This window comes from Lemur catta, chromosome 1 (assembly GCF_020740605.2).
Source record: "Lemur catta isolate mLemCat1 chromosome 1, mLemCat1.pri, whole genome shotgun sequence".
NCBI lineage: Eukaryota > Metazoa > Chordata > Mammalia > Primates > Lemuridae > Lemur > Lemur catta.
The window spans coordinates 268,658,722-268,675,706 of NC_059128.1; the positions used below are offsets into that span (position 1 = coordinate 268,658,722).

General features: G+C 41.0%; 1 protein-coding gene across 1 annotated transcript in view; it reads left to right on the top strand.

Moving 5' to 3' along the window:
• Positions 1-1,022: 1,022 nt before the first annotated feature.
• The window catches only part of JAM2 (junctional adhesion molecule 2), a 60,865-nt gene continuing 44,902 nt past the window's right edge, over positions 1,023-16,985 (top strand). The window contains exon 1 of the mRNA XM_045540487.1: positions 1,023-1,596. Coding sequence (XP_045396443.1) covers positions 1,530-1,596 — 67 coding nt within the window. The 5' untranslated portion in view covers positions 1,023-1,529. The remainder of the gene's footprint in view (positions 1,597-16,985) is intronic.

Consider the following 16,985-nt stretch of genomic DNA (forward strand, 5'->3'; position numbering starts at 1 on the left):
AATTGTAGCAAGAATGAGAAAAAAGAGGATGCCATCAACTTTTCTTTTTAAGCATCAAATCTTTCTTACTGCTGCCCAGAAAAACTGGCATAAGCCTGTTGTTAAATCTGTTCTCCTTCTTCTTGCTTGACTGGAGTATGAGCTCTAACATTTTGTTATTTTGACTTTCCTTTCTGGGCCCCCTGGGTCCTCTGCCCCTCCCCCCATGGGTACTAAGCTTTCATCACTGTCACCAAGGCAACAGCAGGGATGCCTCATTCCTTTCAGCTCTGCATAGCTAAACTCTAGTCGCCTTTGTCCACTGAGCTAGCTGAATTCTTTATATGTACACCACTAAATCAACTATCTTGTATACAGAACTTTGCCCATTTTTCTACCTTAAAAAAAAAACCAAACAGATGTAAAACAATTTCTTCTCCTGGGAACGTCCTTTTTTCAGACCCATCAATACTCTTGAATACACCAAACATTTTTGGTCCCTAGGAGCAAATATAAAAATTGCCAGTTTAGCCTTTGTAAGTCTGTCCAATATAAATGCGGGTCAATTTTAAAGTACACAACAGTGCATTCATAATGGATTTCCCTTTTAAAAGCACCGTAGACCAAAAATAAACCTGACAAAGGGCAGCTGTAGAGTTTTAACATGTGGAAAACTCCACAGGCAGTTATGTAACTGGAAAGAAACATGATAAATATTTCACACCGTTAGATGAACTTCCAACTCTGAGACTTGAAAAAGCAAAGAACGCAGAACACACCTTAACTCTCCAACGAGCAAAAAGCTTAAATGGAGAAGAGACCAAGGCTGTCGCTAAAATCTGAGACCTGACTTCCAGCACGAGTCTTGGTTGCTTTTTTTTATATATTTTTTATTTTTTTTCTCGAGTCCGAGGCGGAGCCCGCGAACCCATCTCCTCGTAGGGCCTCCCCTTCAGCTTCGCCCCTTGGGCAGAAATTTTCCAAAAATCTCCACCCTTAGGCTGAAAAGCCAAAAGAACTTTTGAGCCAAGGAGGGGAAGAAAGGAGTTGGGGCAAAGCGGGAGGAGTTTCCCCACCCGTACACACCACCGTCCCCCGCACACCCTCTGCCCGCCCGCGCTCCCGCCCCGGGGACAGCTGGCAGCCCCGCGCCAGACCAGACACAAAGCCGATCAATCCCAGCGGCGCGCGGGCGGGGGACGACCCGCCAGGGCTGTCCCTTCCGCAGCTCGCCTCCTGCTGTCCCCTCACTAGGACCCCGCGGACACCTCGTCCGGCTTTCACGCCCTCCCCGTCTCACCCCAGCCGCCCTAAAGGAGCAGCCCAGAGCCCCCCAGCCCAGGACAGCAGGACCTACCTGCCCTCGGCAACCCGGCCGGGAAGGCGCCCCGGGCAGGGGGAAACTGACGTCCCCCCGAGAGCCGCCCCTCCCCTCCCGGCCTCTCTCCCCCGCCCCCGCCCCAGAAGTTCAAGGGCCCCCGCCGGCCGCCCACGCTCCTGCGGCCGGGACCCTCGACCTCGGCGGAGCAGCCGGCTCGGGCCCGGGGAAGATGGCGAGGAGGAGCCGCCACCGCCTCCTCCTGCTGCTGCTGCGCTACCTGGTGGTCGCCCTGGGCTGTAAGTTGCTCGGGTCCCCCTGCCCCGCCGCCCGCTCCTGCTCGGACCGGACTCCCCGAACCCGCAGCCCCCGGCGTGGCGCTCGGCGACCGCGTCCAGACGGCCGCGGGCTGAGGGTCCGGGCGCGCAGCCCACTTTGCCCCCAGCGAGCCGGGAACCGGGGTGCGGGCGGGGGCGGGCCGGGGAACCGGGGTGCGGGCGGGTGCGGGCCGGGGAGCCGGGGTGCGGGCGGGTGCGGGCCGGGGAGCCGGGGTGCGGGCGAGTGCGGGGCGCGGAGCCGGAGGTCTTGGGTTTCTTGCCAGTAGCGTCTGATTCTGTCAGTTTTACTTGGAGAAAATTAAGAGTTCCCCACTAGCCGGTTCTCATCTTCTTGTAAAGTTGGGGTAAGTTTCAAAGACACAGGGGCGTGATTAGAATGCAGAACTAACCACTCAGGAGATGCCCAGATCCCAGGACGGCGGCGTCGCCCGGAGGGAGGCCGGGGCCGGCCGCGCGTTGGGTGCGGCAGGAGGGGGCCCTGTCGTTTGCGTGGTCTCTGCCTCCCGGCGTCCCAGCTGTGCGGGTGGCAGGCGGAGCACCTGCCCGGCGGGGGTGGGGGCAGTTCGTGGCTGCTGAGCCAGAATTACTCTTATCCCTTCCACCTGCACATCTAATCTACATTCAGTTAGAGAAGTCTGATCTGGCGACTCTAGCCAGCTGCTGTGTCCTCAGGGGACATCCAACGGGACGGTTGTTAGAAAGATGCAGGAGCCCATTGATCCAGTAGCTGGGAGACGTCGTCCCAAAGCCAATTTCCCGGGATGATTTTAAACAGGATTTTCACAACTTCTGGGCTCATGGGATTTAAAATCCTGGGAACGCTGCGTTTTCTTTTCTCTTCTTCGCGTTAACTTTTTAAGGAAAATGGAGGAAAATACAATAGACCTCCAGCAATGAAGTCCTGCTTTTGCTTTTTCTTTCAGTTCCCCCCTTTTCCCCGTTTTTCTTTAGTTCTCTCTTTTTTCTCTTCTTTCATTTTTTTTTCTCCCTTTGGTGTAAAATGAGTTATTATTGTTGCTATTCAAGTTTTGGTAATATAATACTTATAATACTTAAAATAACCTGCCGGATGAGTGTCTAGTACTGCATTACAGTGGTATTTTCTCACGCTCTCCCTGCCCAAGTGATGCGAGCTATGTCCCTTTGTGGGGGAGTAAGGTGCAAATTGTCTCAGGGAAGGGACATGTGCTGACCTATATTATGGAAGATCAAACTAGGAAGGCAAAGTTTCACAATAAAACCCTTATGCAATTTCGAAATAACAATTCGTAGCTACTGAACACACAGAGAAAAAATGAACAGTGCTGAAAAGCAACAAAGAGGTAGGTTGAAGGAATTGTAACAAAATTGCTGAGAAAGTTATGTATTCCACTGAAATCCTAAATTTCAAATAAAAAAGACTGTGACTTTTAGTGTAGAATGGTCACTAATTAAAAACAGAGAAAATTATTTTCCTCTGCTATTCAGACATCAAAATAGAAACAATACATTCTTAGTTTGAAATTGTAGCAGAGAAATACCTAAGAGACAAAGGCTTAGATGAATAAGCCAAATAACTTCTTCTTCAAACTTTGTGTTAGTCTAACACATTGGCTCTACTAACCCTGATTCCTACAGGGCAGCAGTCCCTGACCTTTTTGGCACCAGTGACCGGTTTCATGTAAGACAGTTTTTTCATGGACCCTAGGGGTGGGGTGGGAGGGATGGTTTCAGGATGATTCCAGTGCATTACATGTGTTGTGCACTTCATTATTCTTATTATTATATTGTAATATATAATTAAATAATTATACAATTCACCATAATGCAGAATCAGTGGGAGCCCTGAGCTTCTTTTCCTGCAACTAGACTGTCCCATCTAGGGGTGATGGGAAACAGTGACACCTGAAGTGTGTTGCTTATGTCCAGTCTACTCTGTCATCTCCTTTTGGTTGCTGTCACTGCAGAAAACCCTGCTTCACAAAGATAGGATGTGGGAAATGGAAGCAGGCTTTTTTCAGTCCTTTTGTGGCAATTTCAGGATATTCCACCTTGACTGTAATCCAGAACGTATGGATATTTGAAGTTGTCTCAAACATACTTTTAAAGCCACCGTCATTTACAATCTCAAGCAGTTGATCGTCTTCTAGCATGGACAAAGTCGATTTACCTGGCTTGGTCACAAATGGGTCTCAGATCCATTCCTTCCCAGTTTGGGGTCTTTGTGGTTGGGAGGTAATGCTCAAACTCTTTTGAAATCTGAGATAGGTGATCATACACCAGCTGGGAGAAAGAAGGCCCTGGCTCAGTCTCTTTCAAAATCTCTGGTAATGTTTGAAACATGTCAAAAATCACAATATTCACTCCTTGCCCCCATAATTCCAGTTTGGCTTTGAATGCAGCCACTTTATTTGCCCATTTGAACACAGTTGTTGTTCTCCTCTGAAGTGACAGATTGAGTTCATTGAGCAGGTTGAATATGTCACACAAGTAAGCAAGTTTTATGACCCCTTGTGTCACTGAAATGTGCTGCCAGTAGTGACTGTTTTTTTAAAAGAAATCTCTGGAGCAGCTCTCGTAACTCAAAAATTCTGGCTGGTGATCTACCTTTAGAAGCCATCCCTCCTCTATGTATAAGGGAGTCATATGTGCTCTGCGTCCGTCTCCTCACAGAGCTGTGTGAACACACGTGAGTTAAGGGCACGTAGTAGGTCATTAAACATGAAATGTCTGATTTTGAATCAAAAGTTTATTTTGTTATAACTCAAACAAGAAGCAGTACAATTAGTCAAAGTATGCACATAACCTATTGACACAGTTTTGCCATCTCAGGGGTAGCTTGTTTATGCCAGCAGCAAAGAAGCCTGGAGAGTGAGTGGCCATAAAATCTCGAAAGGCATTTTCCACAGCTTGTTGATACTTGAATATTTGTCATTGCAAGAAGTGGTCCAAAGCCTGGAAGAAGAGGTAGTCAGCTGGTGCAAGGTCTGGTGAATATGGTGGATGACAGAAAGTTTCTAAGTCCAGCCTCTGTAGTTTGAGCAGCGTCGTTTGTGCGACATGTGGTCGACAGTTGTCTTGGAAGAGGATTGGCCTGTCTCTATTGACCAATCTTGGTCACTTAACCATAAGCACCCTCAATATTTCATCCAGTTGGTTGCAGTAGACATCCATTGTAATGGACTGACCAGGTTTTGTGAAGCTCTAGTGGATAATACCAGCTCTGGACCACCAAATAGACACCGTTAGCTTTTTTTCATGAATATTCAGTTTTGGACTGTGTTTTAGCACTTCATCTTTATCTCACTCACCATCATGCCAAATGCTTTTTACTATTAACAAGAATCCATTCTTCATCACACTTAATACAGTGTAGAAATGGTTCATCTTTATGTCGACAGCAAAGAAAGGCAAACTTCGAGACAATTTCTCTTCTGATGCTCTTTTAATTCATGCAGTACCCATCTGTACAGCCTCTTTACTTTGCTGATGTGTTTCAAATGGTCCAATGTTGTCGGAATAGTAAAGTCAAACCTTGCTGCTAATTCATGTGTACGTTAAGGTGGATTCACTTCCACTACAGCTTTCAGCTCATTATTATCCACCCTGGTGTCAGGTTACCCATGTGGCTCATTTTCAAGATTAAAATCACCAGAATGGAATTTCTCAAACCATCGATGTACTGTGCATTCATTAGCCACATCCTTCCCAAATACTTGGTTGATATTTCGAGCCGTCTGCTCTGCATTGGTTCCACGACAGAACTCATAATAAAAAATAACATGAATTTTTGACTTACCCATGGTTTCACAAAAATTGCTCTAAAAGAAAATTTGAAAGATAATCACAAGCCAAAATGTGCTTCTGAAAGAATGAGGATGTACCTTCACAATAAAAATAAAACAAGAAATGTCAAAATGAAATGCCAGAGATAGTAGCTGTCTAATTTAGTACTTAAGGAAATTGGACATTTCAGACTTAATAACCTAATACTTTTATGTGGTTGATAATTTTAATCACATCCTGCAAAATGTTGTTTAGGTGACATTTTTTGGCTAGCCAGCATTTCCTTATAGATGACACAGTACATAGACTCACATTAAGAATCGATCCCTTTGACCCAAGTAGTGAAACCAGAAAGCTGTCCAGTCATGGCAGCTGCTCCATCCGTGCATATACTGACACAAAACGATCAATTCAGTTTTCCTGACATGTAATCATTCAGAGACTTGACTAGGTCTGCAGGTGTGGTGTTGATTGGCAACAAAAGTGCACATAACATATCCTCATGCACATCCTCCTGAAGAATATATCCCACAGAAACAAGCATTGTTGCCTTGTTGTCAACATCAGTAGACTTGTCAACCTGGATTGTGTACCAGAGTGACTCATTAATCCTAACAATTGTGCCTCAATATTCTCTGCTATTTCGTCAATTTGTCTAGTTATGGTGTTAGCCAAAAGAGGAAACATGTGCCACCTTTTGAACTGCAGCCTCTCCTAAAAGTTCACAGCAAATGTCCTTAGCAACAGGCAGGATCAACTCTTCACCAATAGTAAAGGGTTTCTTAATTAGCTTTAGCAATGTGGTTAGCCACTAAGAATGATGCTCTCAGTGCAGACACATTTGATGAAGTGGTGGCCTTGAATAATTGCTTCTGTTCTTTGTGTTCACATTTTTTTCTTTTGAACTCCAAAGCCTTGTCTTTCAATGCAGGATGCTTGGTCTCCGTGTGGCAAAGCAGTGGATAGCTGGTTGCCACATATTATACAAAGTGAGCTTGGAGAATGTGAATCACCTCTGTTGCAATGAAGCCAATTTAGGTAGGACTCTTGGTATTTTAAATGCAGCTTTCATTTTGTTGGCAGTCTTAGAGTCTTCTGCTGTCTCATCATTGGGTCTTTCCCCCTTTTCAAAGAAGCTCTCCAGCAACATTTGTTTTTTACTAATTTTTGCTAAGGTTAGATTGTGGGTTTACCAAACAGACAAGTGCATGGTATGGGAAGGAGACGCAGATGAAAGTGATAAATAAAATAATGGGAGGGCCACACAAGGACTAAAATTTAAGTGTCAAATTCTGATTTAAAGCCTGCCACCTGATGCAGCTGTATAATTGAAGTAAGATGCTCACTTGCCACTATAAAGCCCTCCACCAGATGCAGCTTAATCGTCATTTGACACTCACTGATGGGGTTTTGATACGAGTCTGCAGCAATTGATTTATTATGGTCTCTGTCCAGTCCAACCTTGCTGCTAATGATAATCTGTATTTGTAGCCACTCCCCAGCGCTAGCATCACCACCTCAGCTCCACCTCAGCTCATCAGTCAGGCATTAGATTCTCATAAGGATTGCGCAACCTGGATCCCTCACATGCTCAGTTTACAGTAGGGTTTGAGCTCCTATGAGAATCTAATGCCACCACTGATCTGACAGGAGACGGAGCTCAGGCTGTGATGTGAGCAGTGGGAAGCAGCTGTAAACACAGAGGAAGCTTTGCTTGCTCTACCACTGCTCACCTCCTGCTGTGCGACCCGGTTCCTGAGAGGCCACAGACCTACCAGTCAGCAGCCTGGGAGCTGGGGACCACAGCTATAGGTAACTAATTTGGAGGTGTTGGGGACCTTGTCTGTATTGTTCCTGGAATGCCAAAAGGTCTGGCATTGCAAGAGTATTTTCTTTGTCTTTTTTTTTTTAAATAAACTTTTAAAATTTTAAAACAGTTTAGATTTAAAGAAAAACTGCAAAGTTAGTATAGAGAATTCTCATATACCTCACACCCATTTTCTCCTGTTGTTAATATCTTATGTTAGTATGGCACACTTTATTCAGATTTTCTTCATTCTCATCTAATGTCTTTTTTCTGTTCCAGTCCCGTCCAGAATGCCACGCTACATTTAGCTGTCATATCTCCCTAGGCTCTTCTTGGCTGTGGTAGTTTCTCAGACTTACCTTGTTTTCTTATACTTTGACAGGTTTGAGGAGTACTTGTCGAGTACTTTGTAGAACGTCCCTCAATTTTTATATCTCAGATTTTTTTTCGTGACTATACTGGTGTTCTCGCTTTTTTTGAGGAAGATCATAGAGGTAAAGTGTCATTTTCATCACAGCGTATCCAGGGAACATATTATAAACTTGACTTATCTGTTGGTGTTAATCTTGATCACCTGGCTGAGATAGTGTAGTGTATGTCAGGTTTTTCCACAGGTTAACTATTCGGTTTTTTTTTCTATTCTATATTTTTTGGAAGGAAGTCACTATGTATAACCTATACTTAAAGAAGGACAGTTATGTTCCATCTCCTTGAGGGTAGAGTATCTTTATAAATTATTCATCTTCATGAGAGATGTGTCTCTCCCCCACCCATTTATTTACTTATTTATTTTCTCATTTATTGTTTTGTCAGTATGGGCTCAGAAATATTTGTTTTGTACTTTGGGTTATAATCCAATATTGTTTTATTTATTAAAGGCTTAGTGGATTTCTTATGCTGTTATTACATACCTATCATTTTATTTGTTTGTTTGTTTTTGAGATGAGGTTTCACTCTGGTGCCCTGGGCTAGAGTACAGTGGTGTTATCATAGCTCACTGCAACTTCAAATTCCTAAGCCCAGGAGGCAATCCTCCTGCCTCAGCCTCCTAAGTAACTGGGACTATGGGCTTGTGCCACCACACCTCGCTAATTTTTCTGGTTTTTTGTAGAGACAGGCTCTCACCATGTTGCTCAGGCTGTTCTTGAACTCCTGGCCTCAAGCAGTCCTCCTGCCTTGGCTTCCCAAAGTGTTAGGATTACAGGTGTGAGCTACCACACCCAGCCTCATATTCATCTTTTCAATATTCCTCCCAAATATAATTGTACCTCTCTTTTGTACTAATCCTATCATGTAAAATATCATGCTTATTTCATTTTTTTTTATTTTTGCTACTTATCAACATTTTTATATCTTAGTAGTCTGGAGAATTGCTTTTTAAAAATTTTTTATTATCATGGGTACATAATAGTTGTATATCTGTGTAGGGTACATGTGTTCTTTTGATACAGGCATACAATGTGAATTAATCAATTCTGGGTAATTGGGATATCCATCAACTCAGGCATTTGTCATTTCTTTGTGTTGGGAACATTCCAAGTCCACTCTTTTAGTTATTTTGAAATATACCCTAACATATTGTTGACTATAGTCACTTTGTTGTGCTATCAAATATTATTCATTCTAGATAACTATATTTTTGCATCTATTAACTGTCCCCATTTTATCTCCCTCTCCTGGATACCCTTCCCAGCCTCTGGTAACCATCATTCTACTCTCTGTCTCCATGAAATCAATCGTTTTTAATATTTAGCTCCCACATATGAGTGTAAACCTGTGAGATTTGTCTTTCTGTGCTTGGCTTATTTCACTTAACATAATGTTCTCCAGTTCCATCCATGTTGTTGCAAATGACAAGATTTCATTCTTTTTATGGCTATATAATATTCCATTGTATATATGTACCACAATTTCTTTATCTATTCATCTGTTGATGGACACTTAGGTGGATTCCAAACCTTGGCTATTGTGAATAGTGCTGCAATAAACATAAGAGTCCAGATATCTTTATAATATACAAAATTCCCCACCTTTGGATATATACTCAGCAGTGGAATTGCTGGGTCATATGGTGCTGTTTTTTGTTGTTCCTGTTATTTAAACTATGATTTCAGAGTCTCTATTGATGGATGGACATTTTTTTGTTTAGTTCAATTATATTTTTCTTTCCTACTCCATCAGGGAAGGAATCTCTTGATGTTAGCTCACCACTATATGTCCAGTGCTGGGCAAAGTGCCTGGTTAAGGCAGGTATAACTATAGGGCAGGTATAAATATATACTTGTTGATTAGGTGGTGTCTTAGTCCATTCAGGCTGCTATAACAAAATACCTAAATGGGGTAGTTTAAACAGAAGAAATTTATTTATCACGGTTCTGAAGGCTGGGAAGTCCAAACTTCTATATCTGGGGGGGGGGGCCACTTTCTGGTTCGTAGATCATGTCTTCTCACTACATCCTCACGTAGTGGAAGAGGCAAGGCAGTCTCTGGGGTCTCTTTGTCAGGGCACTAATCCCATGCATGAGAACTCTGCTCATCACTTCCTAACATCCCTATCTCCTAATACCATCACATTGGTGATTCAGTTTCAGCTATAAATTTGGGGGAGACACAAACATTCAGACCATAGCAGATGGGGTACAGATGAGTAGAGTAGGTAAAACTATGTATTGATGGAATTAATGATTGCAATATAAATCATGAAGTCCTAACTGCATGTTAACTATGTGGGATTACATAACACCATAGATTTCTCTGTGGTGAGATTTAAGCTGATTTCTCAAAAAATAACAGGAATAAGTGCTCAGTGTTGGGGTGGGGTGGGCATTGCATGGTTTTTGGGATCTCTCAGAGCCAAGGAGTTGAGTATAAACGAGAGCAGTTCCTGACACTGCCTGGCTGGTTGCAGCTGATCGTCAGATCTGGACTGGAACCCGAGTCAGGCACTTGGCCTGGTCTGTAATCTCTCACCAACTGGTAAGGACTGTGGTGGGAAAGAGCAGTTGGTATCTTTTGTAAAATTGTAAGATTCTGCTTCTATGGCAGAACTGGTTCCTCTCCAGGGAACCAATGCTACAGAAAATTCTTCCTTCTGTAATCATTAAGAACCAAACATCATAGTCAATTTGCTGGAGAGAACTTCCATCCTGGCATGGTCTCAATTATCTGATGGACAGAAAGGTCAAATTGGGTTGGTGGAGGCACTTGACAACCATTTCAAGACTGTGACAGAAGTGACATTAAAAAAGGATGAAGTCAAAAATGGAAACTTCAGCCTAATGAGCACAGTGAATTCCCTATGATTGAGTGCAATGAGAGGAGCCCATGGGAGCTTACAGATGTTCACCACCATGGTTTCCATTGCGTTGGCTTCCTCCTATGGGCCTGTTTGGTGGAGACATATTAGAGTGAGGGAAGCAAGAGCTGTTGTGTTTGTTGAAGTCAGACCATCAGAAAGCTATAAAGGCTGTTATTTAAAATAACATTTTTTCCCATCCCATAGAAATATAGCGGTAGTACTGCTGAGTCAATGCTCCAGTAAACCTCTCTTGCCAGATTAATGTTCTGAGAAGATGAGGGTGAGGTTGGAAAAGGGGAATCAGAACCTAAGTCAACTCCTTTCTTTAGCAAAAGCAGAAGAAGAAAAATTAAAACTGGACACTGTTTTCTTGGATGGTGTTACTGTTAACAAAGCTAGAACTCAAGAAAACAACCCAACTGCATTAGTTTCCTATTGCTGCAGAAACAAACAATTCAACACAAATTTATTATCTTAAAGTTCTAGAGGTCAGAAGTGTGAAATAGGTCTCACTGGGTTAAAATCAAGATATCAGCAGAGCGTTCCTTCTGGAGGTTCTAAGGGAGAATCTGTTTCCCTGCCTTTACCAGCTTCTAGAGGCCGCCCACTCATGGCTCCATGCCCCCGGCTCCTAAGCCCATGATGCCAGGCTCTCATCCCTCCAGTTCTCTCTCTTCTGCCTCCTCCTTCTGCCTATCAGGACCCTTGTAATTACATTGCGCCCACCTGGGTAATTCAGGCTACTCTACCCATTTCAAGGTCAGCTGGTTAGAAACTTTAATTCCATCTACACCTTTAATTCCCATTTACCACGTAAAGTAACGTATTTATAGATTCTGGGGGGTAGGATGTGGACATCTTTGGGGAGGCCATTATTCTGCCTACCATGCCAACCAAAATTAGGGTACGCACAACAGCAGTATAATCATTGTTTTGGCCAAGAATATTCTAGATCTTTTGGAGCAATGATAACTTTTACTTTTAAATTATAATTCATGTATATAATATATATAATTCAATATAAAGCTGTATTTTTTATGAGTTGTATTTCAAATTGCACAGTGTAGTGGTAAAGAACAAGTACTCTGATGCTGAACTCTGTGCTATTACTGGCTGTGTGACCTTGCACAAGTTACTTAATTTCTGTGTGTGTCACTTTACTCATCTGTAACGGTGATAATCCCCATAATAGTGCTGACCCCATAGAATTTGGGGAAGAATTAAATGTGTTGACATGTATAGCACACTTAGAAAACTGGAGAAGCCATGGAAGGGTTTTATCACAGAGTATCGGTCAGATTTGCATTTCAAGAGAACACATTGGTTGGATATGGAGAATGGAAGAGTTGGGGTGCTAGAGAGTTGAAGTGGGGAGACCAGTTAGGTGCTATTCGAGTGGTCCAGGCAATTATACAGTTTATTTCTTTTATATAGTTTCTTTTATTTAGTTTTCTTTTATATAGTTTATTGAAACATACACACACACATAATTAGATATATACATATCACCACAAAGAATTGTCTTATATAGTTATGTGTCACTTAATGAACAATGGGCATGCATTTTGAGAAATGTGTCATTAGGCAATTTCATCATTGTGCCATCATAAAGTATACTTACACAAACCTAGTAGGTACAGCCTGCTACACACCTAGGCTATCTGGTATAGCCTATTGTACCTGGGCTACAAACCTATACAGCATGGCACTGTACTGAATACTGTAGGCAATTGTAACACAATGGTAAGAATTTGTATACCTAAACATATCCAAACTTTGAAAAGATACAATAACAATATAGCATAAAAGTTTAAAAAAATGATAACCTTGTATAAGGCACTTACCATGAATGGAGATTGCAGGCTTGGAAGTTGCTCTGAGTGAGTCAGTAAATAAGTGGTGAGTGAATGTGAAGTCCTAGGACATTACTGTACACTCCTATAGACTTTATAAACACTGTACACTTAGGCTGTACTAAATTATTTTTTTAAAAAGATATTAATAATTGTGCTATGACATCACTAGGCAATAGGAATTTTTCAGCTCCATTATAATCTTATGGGACCACCGTCATATATGCCATCTGTCATTGACTAGAATGTCATTATGTGGTGCATGACTGTCTTGAAATGCAGTTAATTAAATCTAATCAGAGCTCTTTGGTTTTGGAGGACTTTTTTTTAACCAGGTGTGCCACATTTTCAATTTTCTCTTCAGCTCCCAATATATATACATGAAACAGTAGCTTTTTGGGTTACTATTTATCTTCTATCAATATTTCTCTCTTTCCCACCCTTGGGAAAGATTCAGTATTGTTTTAAAGTGTTTCCAGAGTTTCCCTGAGTTGCCACCCTTAGGAGGGTTGTTTGATTTGATTCGATGGGCATGAGAGTGGCCTTCTATGTTCCTAAGTGTGTGAGTGCATGCATGCATGAGAGAGAGAGAGAGAGAGAGAGAGAGAGAGAGAAGATGAATGTGTGTGTTTAAATGAATGCATGCTGGCAGGACCACAAAACCCTACTCTTTGAATCTTCAGGCCAGTGAGTGGGCAGGAAATGTTCTCCAGTTTGAATTGTTCCTATATTTTATGAGCAAAGACGCCAAGAACCGTACTGGACCTAGTCCTATGAAAGTATTTCAAGGGCTACACTCTTAACTGTCCACTGTCTTGGCTCAAAAAGTCCTAAGCAAGAATCCTTGTAACAAACAGGAATTTTGATTCTTTACTAGAGAGTCTTGCTTTTCTCGCTCTTATGTCATTAGCATCAAGTTTTTATTTGTTTTGTTGGATTTTCTGTTTTATTTTGATTGTCAAAATTTTCCGCAGGGACAACTTGGAACAGGTTTGTCTTTATCTTTGTAGAAAGAAGATAACCCTGTCTGTTCCTTTATGCTCAGTTTTTCCAGTTTACTTGCTCTCATTTTGTCAAAGCAGTCACCTGCTGTTTTTAGTCTTAGCTTTCTTCACACTGTGAAACTTGCTAAATACTTTACTATGGACAAAACCAAAGATAAAAATGAATAATTATTAAACACATTTACTATACATTTGAAAATAATATATGCATAAGGTAAATTCAAATAGCGCAGAAAGCTTATAAAATGCAACGTAAATCTCTTTTCCAGCCCTCTTAACTCCTATGCCTCACAGGTAACCCACTCTTAAGTTTCTTGCATATAGTTCTAGAAAACTGGCAAAGAAATAGTTCCAGTATATATGAGCATACCTGTATAGTTTCTTTAAAAGTAAAAATCAAAATTTATTATGCTTACTATTCTGCACCTTCCAGCAAATCATATTATATATACTGTTCTGTGGCTTCCTACAAAAAATTAGTATATTTTTGTTAGCAATTAAGCCACAACCCAGAGGTAGATCTCACAGCAGGACTTATGATAACGTCTTATAGAACCATTTAAAACTGCTGTACCAAAATGCAGTGGGAGCTACCTTCTAACTAGAATCACCAAAAACAGTGAACCAAAGTGATTAACAAAATGGAAATAAACTTTCAAACCAGTGAACAAATCTGGAATGGGAAAAGTTCCAAGCCAGATCCAATTAAAAAGTCTGAAGGAGAAGAACATATGTGCCAAACCCAGAGAGGACAGAGACTCTAGCAGCCACTAAGATTCACAGACAAGTGCAAATGGGTGCTATTTTTAAAGGAGACCAAAGAAAAGCAATGACCACAAATAAAAAGGGAACATGTGGAACTAATGGGAAAGGGCTAAATTTGAAAAAGGAGAATGGTGTTTGTTTTAAAAAATGCTCTAGAGGCACTTTCAAATAAGAATGTATTCTAATCAGAGGCAGAACTGACACAATGGAATAAAGAATAACTCAAGTGTCTATTTGTTCAATAATATAAACACATAATCATCTATGTCATAAAAATATTAAATTTTTATATAAGCATATTGGAGCCATGGAATCATTGTGCTTAGCCCATATGATGCTTTTGGTCCCAAAATGAGCTAGGCACTTTTGTACTCTTGTGTGTGTGTGTGTGTGTGTGTGTGTGTATAAGTGAGTGAACATCTATGTCATTTTACCTAAATATAATAGTTCTTCCCAGCCTCCATTCTTCTCTGTTGTCGTTGCTATTGTTGTAATGTTCTCCATGTGGTCAAATACAATTTCTCTCTGAAGGTCTAACTTTAAAATTCCTTACATCTTCTCTTACGCCTTTTCAACTCATCCATTTCTCAAAGCTGAAGTCTACTGTATTATAGTCCAGTGCTTTTGGCATATTCCTGGTTCTCTTATGTCACTCACGGGGCTATACTGTTATAATTTTTCCAGGTATATCTCTCTGGATTGTGAGTTTGTTGAGGGAAGAGATAGTACATCTTCGTATCCCTAGTGCCAAGAGTATTGCCTGGCACACAGTGGTTAGTTTAACAATTAGTTAAATAGAATTAAGTAACTTGGAGTTTAGTGTTTATTTATTTATTTTGTAGCTTCAAAAAATTACATAACTTTTTAGTAATAAAAACCGTAGGACACAGGTAAAATTAATAGTTCTAAACAAATGCATAATGTTTCTGCTCTTAGAACTTTCTACTCTTTTTAACTATGACCTCCCTAGAGTTACAAGGAAATGTAGAGACTGGTCTGCCTTATAGAATTTTCAGAAATTTTGCTGATTTCCTGATGCCTCTTAATATCCTAAAAGCATGTAAGCTTTTCCTGAATTAGTAAGTATTGATTAAAAATGCAGATGAATCAAACAATATATGCCTTTCAAAGGTTGCCTGAGATAAAACAGAACAAAGGATATTAGTCATAAAAGTACTCCCTGGAGCAGAAGACTCCAAACTTTCCCATCATGGTCTCATTTCTTTGCCACTCTATTGATAGCATTGAAATTCATATCTCATCGTGGGCAAAAGTTCATTAAGAGAGATGAGAAGATAGAGCCTATTTTAGTCTGTTTCTATTGCAATGACAGAATACCTGAGACTGGATAATTTATAAAGAAAAGAAGTTTATTTAGCTCACGTTTCTGGAGAATGGCAAGTTCAAGATTGGGCAGCTGCCCCTGGTGAGGCCTTCATAACATAGCAGGTGGCATCATACATGGGAGCGCCTGGGGGAGCAGCAGGTAGGTCCATGCAAAAGACAAAACATGCAGTGCAGCCTCGCTTTATAGCGACATGCTCCCTCTCAGTAACTAATCCAGTCCTTCGAAAGCAAGGACTCACTCCCGTGAGAATTAACCCAGTCCCACGAGAGAGGCGTTAATCTCTTAAACACTTCTTAAAGGTCCTACTGCCTCTCAACACCATTATATTGGGAATCACATTTCCAGCATGTGAATTTTGGGAGACATACTCAAACCATAGCAGAGCCTGATAAAGTGATCTTGATGTCCAAACCAAAGATAGTTTTCCTAGGTGTTCTTGACACCTGCTCAATTAGCATTGAAAAAATTTCCCCTGGATTCCGGGTGACCCATCGTTTCCATCCAAGTGTATCATCTCCTAGTTCAGCATTAGGCAGATGCCAAAATGAGATACAGCCTAAGAATCTCATCTCTGTTGTGCTGCTGTCCTAGAAAAGCTGTCTGAAGATGTTGGAATATTCGAAAAACCCTGTGTGGAGTAGTGATCTTCAAACTTTTTTGATTACATATATTACTACTTTTTAAAGGAATACAGGGCCCAACATAAGTTTTTGGTTGTAAACTATATACATACATTTCTGTGTCAATATATTACATTAATTATAAAAATATATAGCATAAATATCAAATGAATGAGATAATGGAGAAATAAACAATAATACACTAGGGAGGGCAAAAATGAGGTGGTGGTAGCCCTATATTACAGCATTTTATAAAGCTTCTATAATTAAAACACTGTGGGGTCTATGAGTAGACAGACCAATGGAAGAAAATATAAAGTCCAGAAATTAGACCAACTTCATTTAGAACCAACTCATTAAAAGAAAAGAAAATATAAACATCAAAATAAAAGACAAAAAAATTCAGAGAGTTCACAGAAGAAAAATTTAAATGAGTCTACAAATATGAAACTTTGCTCAATGTAACTTAAAATGCAAATTAAACTGTCCCAAAGACAGCATTACTTCCCTTGGCAAAACCGCACGACTCATCCCATCCACATACTCTGTTATTGAAGCTGTACAGAAACAGGAGTTCTTACACACTGCAGATGCGTCTGTGTAATGATACAACTCTATGGAGGGGAACTAGCAATAAGTAGAAAAATTAAAAATCTGCTTGTTGCCCCATCAACCCCACTATTGAGAGCCTAGTCTAAAGCTGTAGGTGCAAAATAGGACATGATTTATGCATGGTATTATTTATTTCAGAGTTATTTATTCTAAAAAGATTGAAAACAATAGAGGATTGACTGAATAAATAGCAAAATGGTATGCAGCATAGCCATATAAAGGAATGTGGATAATCTCTATGTACCACTATCTCTAAGATATAATAGTGAAAAAAGCAG